We start from the raw sequence: 13,508 nt of genomic DNA on the forward strand, positions 1-13,508 counted from the left end.
TCAATTAGGACCTAGACAACCAGCTGAGGGGAGTTCCTAACTAATCAATGAATTACCTTAATTGATCAATCAGTACAAGGGAGGTGCAAAATTCCTCAGACACCCGACCCTCGAGGACTGGAGTTTGACACGTGCTTTAGGCTAATAGTCCTAGTTACACAAAGATCCCTATCAATCATATAGGAGATTTACATGCAACAAATAGACAAGACAATATAAAAGACAGGAGTGTATGTAGTTTACTTAAAGAACATTTTAATGACATTATTCATCAGTCCAGATGGAGAAGAGAACAGTAATGTTATGAGAAAAGCCTCTACATGTTGCTGTACAGTCAGTAAGAGAGACATAGAAAGACCAGGGACACACTGAGAAAAGAAAAGCTACTTCATTCAACCATTTTGTTTTGACATTAGTTACCAGGTGGTTGTTACAAGTATTATGGTATTTACATAGTGCAAAGGACACACTGGTTGTCATGGCTCCAAAACACACTGATGAGAGTTAGTTACTGAGAAACCTGCACACAGCCAGCATACATTTTAGTACTAGACACACCGTCGTTATCACCTGTATCAGGGAAGGGCTCAATTCAACTCATTCAGAAAATACTCATAGAAAACATGGTCCGTTTTCAAATGACATAAGTTTTTTTTCTCAATGACATTTTTTGTCAGTCAAATTTCAATTCACTTCCTGAATTGAAAATGAATTGACCCAACTCCTAACTGTGTCTATTTATTACACAACTCCCTCTCATCCCTCCTTCCTTCATATTGCATATGACCCAGCATGCCACTCCTATACATGGCATCCTCCTCCATCTAATAATACATGACTTGATTTATATCATTTCCCATCATTATCAACTTATTCACATTTTTTATATCAAATGGCTTTAAGAAAAAGGTGATTGGGGTGTTTAATACACTGTAGTTCAAACATTTTAATTGTTCACATTTTATTTACATGGTTATAACTGGTGAGGTGGATAATTACTTCATGAATATTCTGAGGCTCCTGTGGTGGCTCCTCCCTTTGACCCCTCTGTTACCAGTGAGTCACATGTCCTGGGTCAAGTTGGACTACCTGTCAGCTTCAAACCCAAACAGTCTCTGATAATAGCTAGTTACAGTACATTTACCTGCCCACCCCAACAAACACGCCCACACTGCCACCAGTCAATGGACTGGGACCTAAACCAAATGAAACCAGAGGCTATAGTAAAACACAGAAGTCAGCTAGCAACAACAAACAATCCACTCAGAAAACAACCCCAAACAGATGAACACTTGTCAATATTATCATCAATATTACAGGTTAAAGAGTCTCAGAAACAGCTATACAGGTTATGTACATCAGACATTTGTTCTGGCTTCAGTTACTGTTAGTATATGTCATGTGACATGTCATATCATTCATGTTTTCAAGGGACACGCCATTAATTTTAACACGCCATTTTCACATTAGTAGACATTGGTTTGGTCCTGGAGATAATGACTAGGAAGTTAAAAAGTGGTGATATGCCCCTTTAAAAGCCCACCCACTGAAGATAATACATGATTACTGTGATGGTTAACCGATGGCAGAAACACATCCTGTAGGTTTGCACATTCCAGCAACTTTCCCGAAATTCCAAGGTTGGAGGACTAGGTATTTTCTGCTTATTCCCAACAGATTCTGTGAACCTTCCAACCGGGATTCCTGGAAAAGCAGAGAATTTTGTAATCCTAACAAGGTTTTAGATCGGTTTTGGGAGACAGAGAAACATGGGAAGGATGACAACAATGTAACACAAGTCTTGATGATGGGACAGAGACACACACACACACTTCCATCTGTAAACTCTCAGCCCTGCAGGGGCTCAGCAACCTTCTGCTTGGACTGAACCACCAGACCTCCACTATGAATAACCCAGGGATGACAGAGGAGACTTCTCTTCTAGTTAGTCTGTAGTCAGCAGTCTCACTGACAGGTCTATCATCTGAAGGGCTCTGTGTCATACAGACAGAGGGAGACTTCTCTTCTAGTTAGTCTGTAGTCAGCAGTCTCACTGACAGGTCTATCATCTGAAGGGCTCTGTGTCATACAGACAGAGGGGAAGCCTCTCCTCACAGCCTCTTCCTATCCTGGGGAAACCTGGAGTGGTGGAAAGGGAACCAGGGCTTCCCTTAGCCAGACCAGACCAGTCGATGCCAGACCGACCAGACCAGTTTAGCTGAGGCAGTTGTTCCAGGTCCACATCAGTGAGAGGAGGATGAGAGGAACAGAGGAGTCTATCCATCATAGAGACCAGGAGAGATACTGTTGTCGGTGTAAATGTAAATGTAGTTTGCAGGTTGGTCTGTGTGTGTGACTGCCTATCTGTGTGTGTGTGTACTGCCTGTGTGTGTGTGTGTGTGTGTGTGTGTGTGTGTGTGTGTGTCTGCCTATCTGTGTGTGTGTGGACTGCCTGTGTGTGTGTGTGTGTGTGTGTGTGTGTGTGTGTGTGTGTGTGTGTGTGTCTGTGTGTGTGTGTGTGTGACTGCCTATCTGTGTGTGTGTGGACTGCCTGTGTGTGTGTGCGTGTGTGTGTGTGTCTGCCTATCTGTGTGTGTGTGGACTGCCTGTGTGTGACTGCCTATCTGTGTGTGTGTGGACTGCCTGTGTGTGTGTGTGACTGCCTATCTGTGTGTGTGTGGACTGCCTGTGTGTGTGTGTGTGTGTGTGTGTGTGTGTGTGTGTGTGTGTGTGTGTGTGTGTGTGACTGCCTATCTGTGTGTGTGTGGACTGCCTGTGTGTGTGTGCGTGTGTGTGGTCTGATTCCTGAGATAATGTCTGAAGTCCAAAGTTCCAGACAGATAGAAGAGGAGAGTTGCTGGTTCAACTGTGAGAAAGAGGGAAGGGGGGGGGGGGTGATAGAGGTGAAAGAGTGCCGGTTAGGGGAATAGGTGTGAAGGGGGGGTGAGGAAGACAAGTGATGGAATGTACACAGATGGAGCGACAGAGTGTACACAGATGGAGCGACAGAGTGTACACAGAAGGAGCGACAGAGTGTACACAGATGGAGCGACAGAGTGTACACAGATGGAGCGACAGAGTGTACACAAATGGAGCGACAGAGTGTACACAGATGGAGCGACAGAGTGTACACAGATGGAGCGACAGAGTGTACACAGATGGAGCGACAGAGTGTACACAAATGGAGCGACAGAGTGTACACAGATGGAGCGACAGAGTGTACACAGATGGAGCGACAGAGTGTACACAGATGGAGCGACAGAGTGTACACAGATGGAGCGACAGAGTGTACACAGATCGAGCGACAGAGTGTACACAGAGCGAATTTACCGAGAAACAAAAAAGAGAAAGAGAGGGATGAATGAGGTCTAATCAGCCAGTGATATTATTGTCCTCCATCTTCTCAGTCTTCTCCAGCCCAGTCTCTGTGACATCAGCAGAATCCAACTCCTCTTCCTCCTCACTCTGCACTCCCTCCTCCTCACTCTGCACTCCCTCCTCCTCCTCTTCCTCCTCTTCCTCTGTGCTGTCCTGGCTCTTCCCCAGCTGAAGGTTCTCCAGCGTCTTAGACACCCAGGACTCAATACGGCTGATGACCGCAGGCACCTCCACAGAGATGGGCTCTGGTGTGTACTCTTCCTCCTCCTCCTCCTCTTCCTCTGCCTCCTCCAGCATACCGGGGACCAGGGTAGAGGTGGTGGAGGTGATGGAGGAGTTGAGGAGGTCCCTGCAGCTCCCATCCAAACTGCCTGTTTCCGTGCTCTGCTGGGAGGCCAGCTCCAACCGGTCGTCTGCCCGGCCCTCCTCTCTCTCCCCCGGGCCTGAGCCTGGAGCAGGGACGGCTGCTCTGAGCTGGAGGGTAGTGGAGTAAGGGCTGCGGTTGGTGGTGGTGGAGGGGGGCTGGTTGTCTCTCTGCAACCCAGAGGAAGTAGCAGGATGGCTGGGTTTAGCCTCCACAGGCTCCAGCCCATCTGACGATTCCACCATACTCCTCCAGTTGGTCTCTGAGGAGAGACATTTCAGATTATATTCACATGTAAAGAGAGAGACCTCTTTGATCTCAGAGATGGGTCATAGTCAGGGTTAAAGGTCGGGACCAGGGTCATCTCTTACCGTACTCCTTCTCGTTGACCTCAGAGATGGGTCAGAGTCAGGGTTAAAGGTCAGGGTCATCTCTTACCGTACTTCTTCTCGTTGATCTCAGAGATGGGTTCAGAGTCAGGGTTAAAAGGTCGGGATCAGGGTCATCTCTTACCGTACTTCTTCTCGTTGACCTCAGAGATGGGTTCAGAGTCAGGGTTAAAAGGTCGGGATCAGGGTCATCTCTTACCGTACTCCTTCTCGTTGACCTCAGAGATGGGTTCAGAGATGACGGAGCAGAAGGAGATGGCGGAGGCAGCGGAGGGGTTCCTGGAGTGGCCCATGTGGTGGGTGACCTTCTTGACGTTCTTCAGCGCCTCCTCAGCCTGCTCCTGCTCCAGCGCTGACACCATGTCCTTGTAGGACTTACGAGCATCCTCCGTCAGAGACACTAGCCGGTTAAACAGACCCTAGAGGAGGAGAGGGAGGGGTGGCGGAGAGGGGAGAGAGAAAGACATCAAGACTTTACACACTTCCATTTGCTTTTTGTTACAGTATTAACAGGCGTTATAAACACGCAGACAGGTTGTGTTCAACGTCTTACCTCTGCTCCAGAGAAGTTGAAGACGCCCACCACACTGACAGGCACCAGTTTGTTGACACAGCGTCCCAGAGCCTTCCTACCCAGAGCAAACACAAACGGGATCTCCTGTTCTCTGGCCATGGCTATGACGTTGTACAGAGCCTCATCTAGACCCCCTGGGACATAAAATAACAGTCACTACTACTGTAGAACTACCACTATAAACAGTCCTGCTCCCTGGGCATGGCTGTCTATCATGTTTTACAGAGCCTCATCTAGACCCCCTGCAATAGACAACACACAGTCACTAGTTATGTAGAAGATTTGATGCAGCCTGTGCTGAGCATATGCTGCCGCTCTCTGGTGGACACTAAAGTGGCGATTGGGGATGAATATTTGAAATATTCATAAACTTAGCACGCATTTGGAACGCCACACCCCAAGATCAGGGTGATGTTTAGATAGGCACACTACCTAAACGCTTAGCAACCGCAAAAACAAAACCCTGTGTTCTTATTGGACCTGGTTAAGTAGTACACTCAGTGGTTCACTGCTTTTCAAAAAACATAACCCAGGATTAATGACAAGAATGACCCCTGACCTTTGGCCTGGATCTTCTCACAGTTGGGTGAGATGAGGACACACTTGATCTTGTGGAGCTTCATGTGTTTGGTGACCTCTCTAAGGCCCATGACCAGTCTGCGTTTGGTCTTGGCTTTGCTGGGGTCCTTCTGATAAACCCTCTCCTGGAACCGGACCAGTTCCTGCAGCAGCATCGTCACACTCTCATCTATCTCTTTATTCAACACCTGGTTACAGTACCTGGAGAGAGAGAGAGAGAGAAACACTAATATTATAAACACATTCATCCATCTCCTTATTCAACACCTGGTTACAGTACCTGGAGAGAGAGAGAAACACTAATATTATAAACACATTCATCCATCTCCTTATTCAACACCTGGTTACAGTACCTGGAGAGAGAGAGATACACACACTAATATTATAAACACATTCATCTATCTCCTTATTCAACACCTGGTTACAGTACCTGGAGAGAGAGAGATACACACACTAATATTATAAACACATTCATCTATCTCCTTATTCAACACCTGGTTACAGTACCTGGAGAGAGAGAGATACACACACTAATATTATAAACACATTCATCTATCTCCTTATTCAACACCTGGTTACAGTACCTGGAGAGAGAGAGATACACACACTAATATTATAAACACATTCATCTATCTCCTTATTCAACACCTGGTTACAGTACCTGGAGAGAGAGAGAAACACACACTAATATTATAAACACATTCATCTATCTCCTTATTCAACACCTGGTTACAGTACCTGGAGAGAGAGAGATACACACACTAATATTATAAACACATTCATCTATCTCCTTATTCAACACCTGGTTACAGTACCTGGAGAGAGAGAGATACACACACTAATATTATAAACACATTCATCTATCTCCTTATTCAACACCTGGTTACAGTACCTGGAGAGGGAGAGAAACACACACTAATATTATAAACACATTCATCTATCTCCTTATTCAACACCTGGTTACAGTACCTGGAGAGAGAGAGATACACACACTAATATTATAAACACATTCATCCATCTCCTTATTCAACACCTGGTTACAGTACCTGGAGAGAGAGAGATACACACACTAATATTATAAACACATTCATCTACTTATTCAACACCTGGTTACAGTATACACACACTAATATTATAAACACATTCATCTATCTCCTTATTCAACACCTGGTTACAGTACCTGGAGAGAGAGAGAACACACACTAATATTATAAACACATTCATCCATCTCCTTATTCAACACCTGGTTACAGTACCTGGAGAGAGAGAGAAACACTAATATTATAAACACATTCATCCATCTCCTTATTCAACACCTGGTTACAGTACCTGGAGAGAGAGAGATACACACACTAATATTATAAACACATTCATCTATCTCCTTATTCAACACCTGGTTACAGTACCTGGAGAGAGAGAGATACACACACTAATATTATAAACACATTCATCTATCTCCTTATTCAACACCTGGTTACAGTACCTGGAGAGAGAGAGATACACACACTAATATTATAAACACATTCATCTATCTCCTTATTCAACACCTGGTTACAGTACCTGGAGAGAGAGAGATACACACACTAATATTATAAACACATTCATCTATCTCCTTATTCAACACCTGGTTACAGTACCTGGAGAGGGAGAGAAACACACACTAATATTATAAACACATTCATCTATCTCCTTATTCAACACCTGGTTACAGTACCTGGAGAGAGAGAGATACACACACTAATATTATAAACACATTCATCCATCTCCTTATTCAACACCTGGTTACAGTACCTGGAGAGAGAGAGAAACACACACTAATATTATAAACACATTCATCCATCTCCTTATTCAACACCTGGTTACAGTACCTGGAGAGAGAGAGAAACACACACACTAATATTATAAACACATTAATCTATCTCCTTATTCAACACCTGGTTACAGTACCTGGAGAGAGAGAGATACACACACTAATATTATAAACACATTCATCCATCTCCTTATTCAACACCAGGTTACAGTACATGGAGACAGTGATCGAGAGGGACTAGGGTTAGGTAACACTTGGAGACAGTGAGTGAGAGAGGGGTTAGGTAACACTTGGAGACAGTGAGAGAGAGGGACTAGGGTTAGGTAACACTTGGAGACAGTGAGAGAGGGACTAGGGTTAGGTAACACTTGGAGACAGTGATAGAGAGAGGGACTAGGGTTAGGTAACACTTGGAGACAGTGATAGAGAGAGGGACTAGGGTTAGGTAACACTTGGAGACAGTGAGTGAGACAGGGACTAGGGTTAGGTAACACTTGGAGACAGTGATAGAGACAGGGACTAGGGTTAGGTAACACTTGGAGACAGTGATAGAGAGGGACTAGGGTTAGGTAACACTTGGAGACAGTGAGAGAGAGGGACTAGGGTTAGGTAACACTTGGAGACAGTGATAGAGAGAGGGACTAAGGTTAGGTAACACTTGGAGACAGTGATAGAGAGAGGGACTAGGGTTAGGTAACACTTGGAGACAGTGATAGAGACAGGGACTAGGGTTAGGTAACACTTGGAGACAGTGATAGAGACAGGGACTAGGGTTAGGTAACACTTGGAGACAGTGAGAGAGAGGGACTAGGGTTAGGTAACACTTGGAGACAGTGATAGAGAGAGGGACTAGGGTTAGGTAACACTTGGAGACAGTGATAGAGAGAGGGACTAGGGTTAGGTAACACTTGGAGACAGTGATAGAGACAGGGACTAGGGTTAGGTAACACTTGGAGACAGTGATAGAGACAGGGACTAGGGTTAGGTAACACTTGGAGACAGTGAGAGAGAGGGACTAGGGTTAGGTAACACTTGGAGACAGTGATAGAGAGAGGGACTAAGGTTAGGTAACACTTGGAGACAGTGATAGAGACAGGGACTAGGGTTAGGTAACACTTGGAGACAGTGATAGAGACAGGGACTAGGGTTAGGTAACACTTGGAGACAGTGAGAGAGAGGGACTAGGGTTAGGTAACACTTTGAGAGAGGGACTAGGGTTAGTAACACTTGGAGACAGTGATAGAGAGAGGGACTAGGTTAGGTAACACTTGGAGACAGTGATAGAGAGAGGGACTAAGGTTAGGTAACACTTGGAGACAGTGATAGAGACAGGGACTAGGGTTAGGTAACACTTGGAGACAGTGATAGAGACAGGGACTAGGGTTAGGTAACACTTGGAGACAGTGAGAGAGAGGGACTAGGGTTAGGTAACACTTGGAGACAGTGAGTGAGAGAGGGACTAGGGTTAGGTAACACTTGGAGACAGTGATAGAGAGGGACTAGGGTTAGGTAACACTTGGAGACAGTGATAGAGAGAGGGACTAGGGTTAGGTAACACTTGGAGACAGTGATAGAGAGAGGGACTAGGGTTAGGTAACACTTGGAGACAGTGATAGAGAGAGGGACTAGGGTTAGGTAACACTTGGAGACAGTGATAGAGAGAGGGACTAGGGTTAGGTAACACTTGGAGACAGTGATAGAGAGAGGGACTAGGGTTAGGTAACACTTGGAGACAGTGATAGAGACAGGGACTAGGGTTAGGTAACACTTGGAGACAGTGAGAGAGAGGGACTAGGGTTAGGTAACACTTGGAGACAGTGATAGAGAGAGGGACTAAGGTTAGGTAACACTTGGAGACAGTGATAGAGAGAGGGACTAGGGTTAGGTAACACTTGGAGACAGTGAGAGAGAGAGGGACTAGGGTTAGGTAACACTTGGAGACAGTGAGAGAGAGAGGGGTTAGGTAACACTTGGAGACAGGGGTTAGGTAACACTTGGAGACAGTGAGAGAGAGAGGGGTTAGGTAACACTTGGAGACAGTGAGAGAGAGGACTAGGGTTAGGTAACACTTGGAGACAGTGAGAGAGAGGGACTAGGGTTAGGTAACACTTGGAGACAGTGAGAGAGAGGGACTAGGGTTAGGTAACACTTGGAGACAGTGAGAGAGAGAGGGACTAGGGTTAGGTAACACTTGGAGACAGTGAGAGAGAGAGGGACTAGGGTTAGGTAACACTTGGAGACAGTGAGAGAGAGAGGGACTAGGGTTAGGTAACACTTGGAGACAGTGAGAGAGAGAGGGACTAGGGTTAGGTAACACTTGGAGACAGTGAGAGAGAGAGGGACTAGGGTTAGGTAACACTTGGAGACAGTGAGAGAGGGGGACTAGGGTTAGGTAACACTTGGAGACAGTGAGAGAGAGGGACTAGGGTTAGGTAACACTTGGAGACAGTGAGAGAGAGGGACTAGGGTTAGGTAACACTTGGAGACAGTGAGAGAGAGGGACTAGGTCACACTAGGGGGAGGCCTCTTCAACGATATGTACTCCAAATATTGCGATATCCGATATAATCGTTTTGCACCGTTAATGACTCCATCATTCCAGACTGTGGAATTTTTATGAATCTTATTTAAGATATTAGTCACATTATCATTAAATAATCATAGTATAGCAAAAAATAAGGCTTAGGTCATTAATTTAGTCTTAAAAATGCACTGTTTTGATTTGTACATTTCAATTAGAGTACAGTCTTGCACATCACAATATTAGATTTAATCATATATCGGCCCAACCCTAAGAGGAACACACACACAACACTATTAGAAAACACTCACATGCATACATCGACCAATATTATAAAACACACACACACCATTGTGTAGTTCAATAGGTTTCCAACTCCAGTCCAACACCAGTTTTGTTGTGGCTCCAGACAAACACCTGATTCAACTAATCATCATCCCCTCAATGAGTTGAATCAGGTGAGTTTGTCCGGGGCTTCAACCACGTGTGCTGTTGGGGGGACTGGAGGAGGGAAACACTGGTGTAGATATGATATGGTGTGAGGAAGAGGAGAGGCATAGAGAGGTCCTAGGATGTCTGACACAGTGCTTAAGGGCTGAGACAAAGGGCCTACAACCCAAGACATTAAGAAACAAAGCAGTGCCTGTCTGTGTGTACGTACAGGTCCTAATTGTATAGCCCTGCTCTAAACACCCATTGGGCGGATAGATATTTATGTTACTAAATGCTTCTGTGTTGCTAACCCACCAAATGAGTTTGTAACATTTGAACCACTAGGATTCTCAGTACCAAGCAATTTCTCTCTGTGTTAGTGAGTGAGTGAGTGAGTGAGTGAGTGAGTGAGTGAGTGAGTGAGACTCACTCTCTGAAGCGGCGGCTGTGTATCTTGGTAATGGCGTTAGAGGCCATGGGGCTGCCAATGCCAGAGGAGCCAGGGGAACCCTGGGAAACAGGCGTGATGCTGTACGGAGAGTTCTGACTGGCCGGGGACAGGGACGCGTCATCACTGGGCACGCTCAGACCGTTCTCTACAGAAAACAGATGGAGCAGAATATCACAGGGGGGTATATTAGACAACACCACATCACACCACAGATCAGTAGGACCATTTTGGTTTGCAAGAATTCACTTTAAGAGCAAGGGAATGATCTAAAATGAGCAAACTCTGCCAAGGTCCCGTGTTAGGTCATCAGTGAAGTGTAGCTCCTCCTCTCTCTTACCCCTGACCCTGTACCTACCCTCCTGAGAGGCAGGTTCCCGTGTGAGGTCGTCAGTGAAGTGTAGCTCCTCTTCTCCCTGTTCTTCCTGGCTGGCAGCAATCTGATCCACACCCCCCTTCCCCCTCTTCCCCTCACGCTCCTTCAGAATGATCTACACAGAGAGAACAGAGACTGGGTTAGATCAACACACCCCTTCCCCCTCACACTCCTTCAGAATGATCTACACAGAGAGAACAGAGACTGGGTTAGACCAACACACCCCTTCCCCCTCAGACACAGATCTATCCTCTCACCTTCTTCAGGGCGGTAGGTCGTTTGACTTTAGGGATCTCTCTCTCCTTCCCTCTCTTCAGGCGTGGAGCGCTGGAGTCCAGCATGTTGAGGGGGGCAGAGTGGGCCTGCTGGGCCTTCAACATTGATACTATACCTGACCCTGCTCCCGACCCGGCACCTGGCCCTGAACCATGGAACGGGGCTGCTGTACCCACTGGAGAGAGAGAGAGAGAGAGAGAGAGAGAGAGAGCAGTCAGAGAGAGAGTGAGAGAGAGGGCAGTCAGAGAGATTTGTACATTGTGTATATATATATATATATAATATGACATTTGTAATGTCTTTACTGTTTTGAAACTGTTGTATGTGTAATGTTTACTGTTCATTTGTTGTTTTTCACTTTATATATTCACTTTGTATGTTGTCTACCTCACTTGCTTTGGCAATGTTAACACATGTTTCCCATGCCAATAAAGCTCTTGAATTGAATTGAATTGAGAGCAGTCAGAGAGAGCAGTCAGAGAGGGCAGTCAGAGAGGGCAGTCAGAGAGGGCAGTCAGAGAGGGCAGTCAGAGAGGGCAGTCAGAGAGGGCAGTCAGAGAGGGCAGTCAGAGAGGGCAGTCAGAGAGGGCAGTCAGAGAGAGAGAGAGAGCAGTCAGAGAGAGAGAGAGTCAGAGAGAGGCAGTCAGAGAGGGCAGTCAGAGAGAGCAGTCAGAGAGAGAGAGAGAGAGAGAGAGAGAGAGAGAGCAGTCAGAGAGAGCAGTCAGAGAGAGAGAGAGAGGGCAGTCAGAGAGAGAGAGAGAGACAGAGAGAGAGAGAGAGAGAGAGAAAGGGTAAGTGACGGTGCAGTGTATGTGTGTGGTGCGGGTGCGGTGTGTGTGTGTGGTGCGGTGTGTGTGGGTTGCAGTGTGTGCGGTGTGGTGTGTGTGTGTGCGGTGCGTGTGTGGTGCGGGTGCGGTGTGTGTGGTGCGGTGTGTGGGTTGCAGTGTGTGCGGTGTGGTGTGTGTGTGTGGTGCGTGTGTGGTGCGGTGTGTGTGTGTGTGTGTGTGTGTGGTCTGTGGTCTGTGGGTGCGGTGTGTGGGTGCTGTGTGTGTGGGGGGGGATGTGGTGCGGTGCGTGTGTGGGTGCGGTGCTTGGGTGTGGTGCGGTGTGGTGTGTGAGTGTGTGGTGCGGTGTGTGAGTGTGTGGTGCGGTGCGTGTGTGGGTGCGGTGCGTGGGTGTGGTGCGGTGTGGGGTGTGAGGGTGTGGTGCGGTGTGTGAGTGTGTGGTGCGGTGTGTGAGTGTGTGGTGCGGTGTGTGGGTGTGTGGTGCGTGGGTGTGGGTTCGGTGTGTGTGCGGGGTGCGGTGTGTGTGGTGCGGTGTGTGAGTGTGTGGTGCGGTGTGTGGGTGTGTGGTGCGGTGCGTGGGTGTGGGTTCGGTGTGTGGTGCGGTGCGTGGGTGTGGTGCGGGGTGTGAGTGTGTGGTGCGGTGTGTGAGTGTGTGGTGCGGTGTGTGGGTGTGTGGTGCGGTGCGTGGGTGTGGGTGCGGTGTGTGTGTGTACCTGTGAAGGACAGTGGTTTAGTATTGGTTATTTGTCTAGCCTTCATGGCCTGCTGCTGTTTCTCCAGAGCAGCCAGCATGTCTCCCAGGTCCAACTGAACTGGAGTCTTACTCTTCTTCCCTGCTGCTTTGGTCAGTGCCTCCTACAGGGAACAGCAACACTGGCTCAGCACACTCACAGTAGAATAATACAACTAGCAACCGTTTTTCCATTATAGTCCTGCGCTATGTCTAGCTGACAGTGCATGCTGGTATCTGTAGTTTCCTAGCTAGCTAAGATATTGTATGTTGGTACCTGCAGTTTCCTAGAAAGCTAACAGAGTGCATGCTGGTACCTGTAGTTTCCTCTGCTCCATGCTGATCTCAGAGTACTCCTGCGCTGTAGCCAGGGCAGCGGCCAGGGCCTTCTTCCTCTGACTCTTGGCCCTCTTGGGGACGGAGGTGGTGATGGGGATGGGGGTCTGGACGATGTTGATGGGAGAGTTCTCTGGAAGGTTATCCAGCTGGAGAGAGGAGGGGGGTTTACTACAGGATAGAATGTTTTGTGGTCAACCTTTACTCACTTTGGTGCAACCCCCCCCAAAAAAACACAAGTGAAATTCTCAAGGGAGGGAGGGAGGGAGGGAGGATTAGCCGGTATCTCACCAGGTTCTTGGTTAGTTTGGTCTGGTGTTGGTTCTGGGAAGGGTTAGGGTCTGGTTTGATGTTCCTCTGTGCCCCTCCTGAGACCAGCTCTGGAAACTCATCCTCATCCTGAAACAGACTTTAGAATTGACCAAACACCTAACTTGTACATCTCTAACATACCATTACACACTGACTGAAGACTAGTTCACACAATACCTCCTTCACAATACCTTCTCT

At 47.1% G+C, this 13,508-nt stretch overlaps 1 protein-coding gene and 2 long non-coding RNA genes across 20 annotated transcripts in view; 1 reads left to right on the top strand and 2 right to left on the bottom strand.

Annotated features, from left to right (window-relative positions):
• Positions 1–235: 235 nt before the first annotated feature.
• The window catches only part of secisbp2l (SECIS binding protein 2-like), a 44,426-nt gene continuing 31,153 nt past the window's right edge, over positions 236–13,508 (bottom strand). The window contains exons 11-20 of the mRNA XM_052516797.1: positions 13,290–13,407; positions 12,980–13,147; positions 12,646–12,787; positions 11,129–11,322; positions 10,854–10,986; positions 10,478–10,643; positions 5,265–5,485; positions 4,685–4,839; positions 4,331–4,550; positions 236–4,004 (exon numbers count right to left, since the gene is read on the bottom strand). Coding sequence (XP_052372757.1) covers positions 3,373–4,004; positions 4,331–4,550; positions 4,685–4,839; positions 5,265–5,485; positions 10,478–10,643; positions 10,854–10,986; positions 11,129–11,322; positions 12,646–12,787; positions 12,980–13,147; positions 13,290–13,407 — 2,149 coding nt within the window. The 3' untranslated portion in view covers positions 236–3,372. The remainder of the gene's footprint in view (positions 4,005–4,330; positions 4,551–4,684; positions 4,840–5,264; positions 5,486–10,477; positions 10,644–10,853; positions 10,987–11,128; positions 11,323–12,645; positions 12,788–12,979; positions 13,148–13,289; positions 13,408–13,508) is intronic.
• LOC127929136 (uncharacterized) lies at positions 6,055–7,434 on the bottom strand. The gene is made up of 3 exons (XR_008133341.1): positions 7,349–7,434; positions 6,241–6,330; positions 6,055–6,086 (listed from the first exon to the last, which is right to left on the bottom strand). It is a non-coding gene; the product is annotated as an uncharacterized LOC127929136 (long non-coding RNA).
• Positions 7,353–9,656, top strand: LOC127929132 (uncharacterized). Of its 18 annotated transcripts, none has more exons than XR_008133319.1 (6): positions 7,443–7,539; positions 7,582–8,280; positions 8,351–8,808; positions 8,933–9,021; positions 9,237–9,446; positions 9,487–9,646. It is a non-coding gene; the product is annotated as an uncharacterized LOC127929132 (long non-coding RNA). The 18 variants fall into 18 exon arrangements; XR_008133326.1 differs by having other exon boundaries at positions 8,351–8,521; positions 8,856–9,021; XR_008133322.1 differs by having other exon boundaries at positions 7,582–7,995; positions 8,038–8,280; positions 8,351–9,021.

The sequence above is a fragment of the Oncorhynchus keta genome, unplaced genomic scaffold, assembly GCF_023373465.1.
Source record: "Oncorhynchus keta strain PuntledgeMale-10-30-2019 unplaced genomic scaffold, Oket_V2 Un_scaffold_5444_pilon_pilon, whole genome shotgun sequence".
Classification (NCBI taxonomy): domain Eukaryota; kingdom Metazoa; phylum Chordata; class Actinopteri; order Salmoniformes; family Salmonidae; genus Oncorhynchus; species Oncorhynchus keta.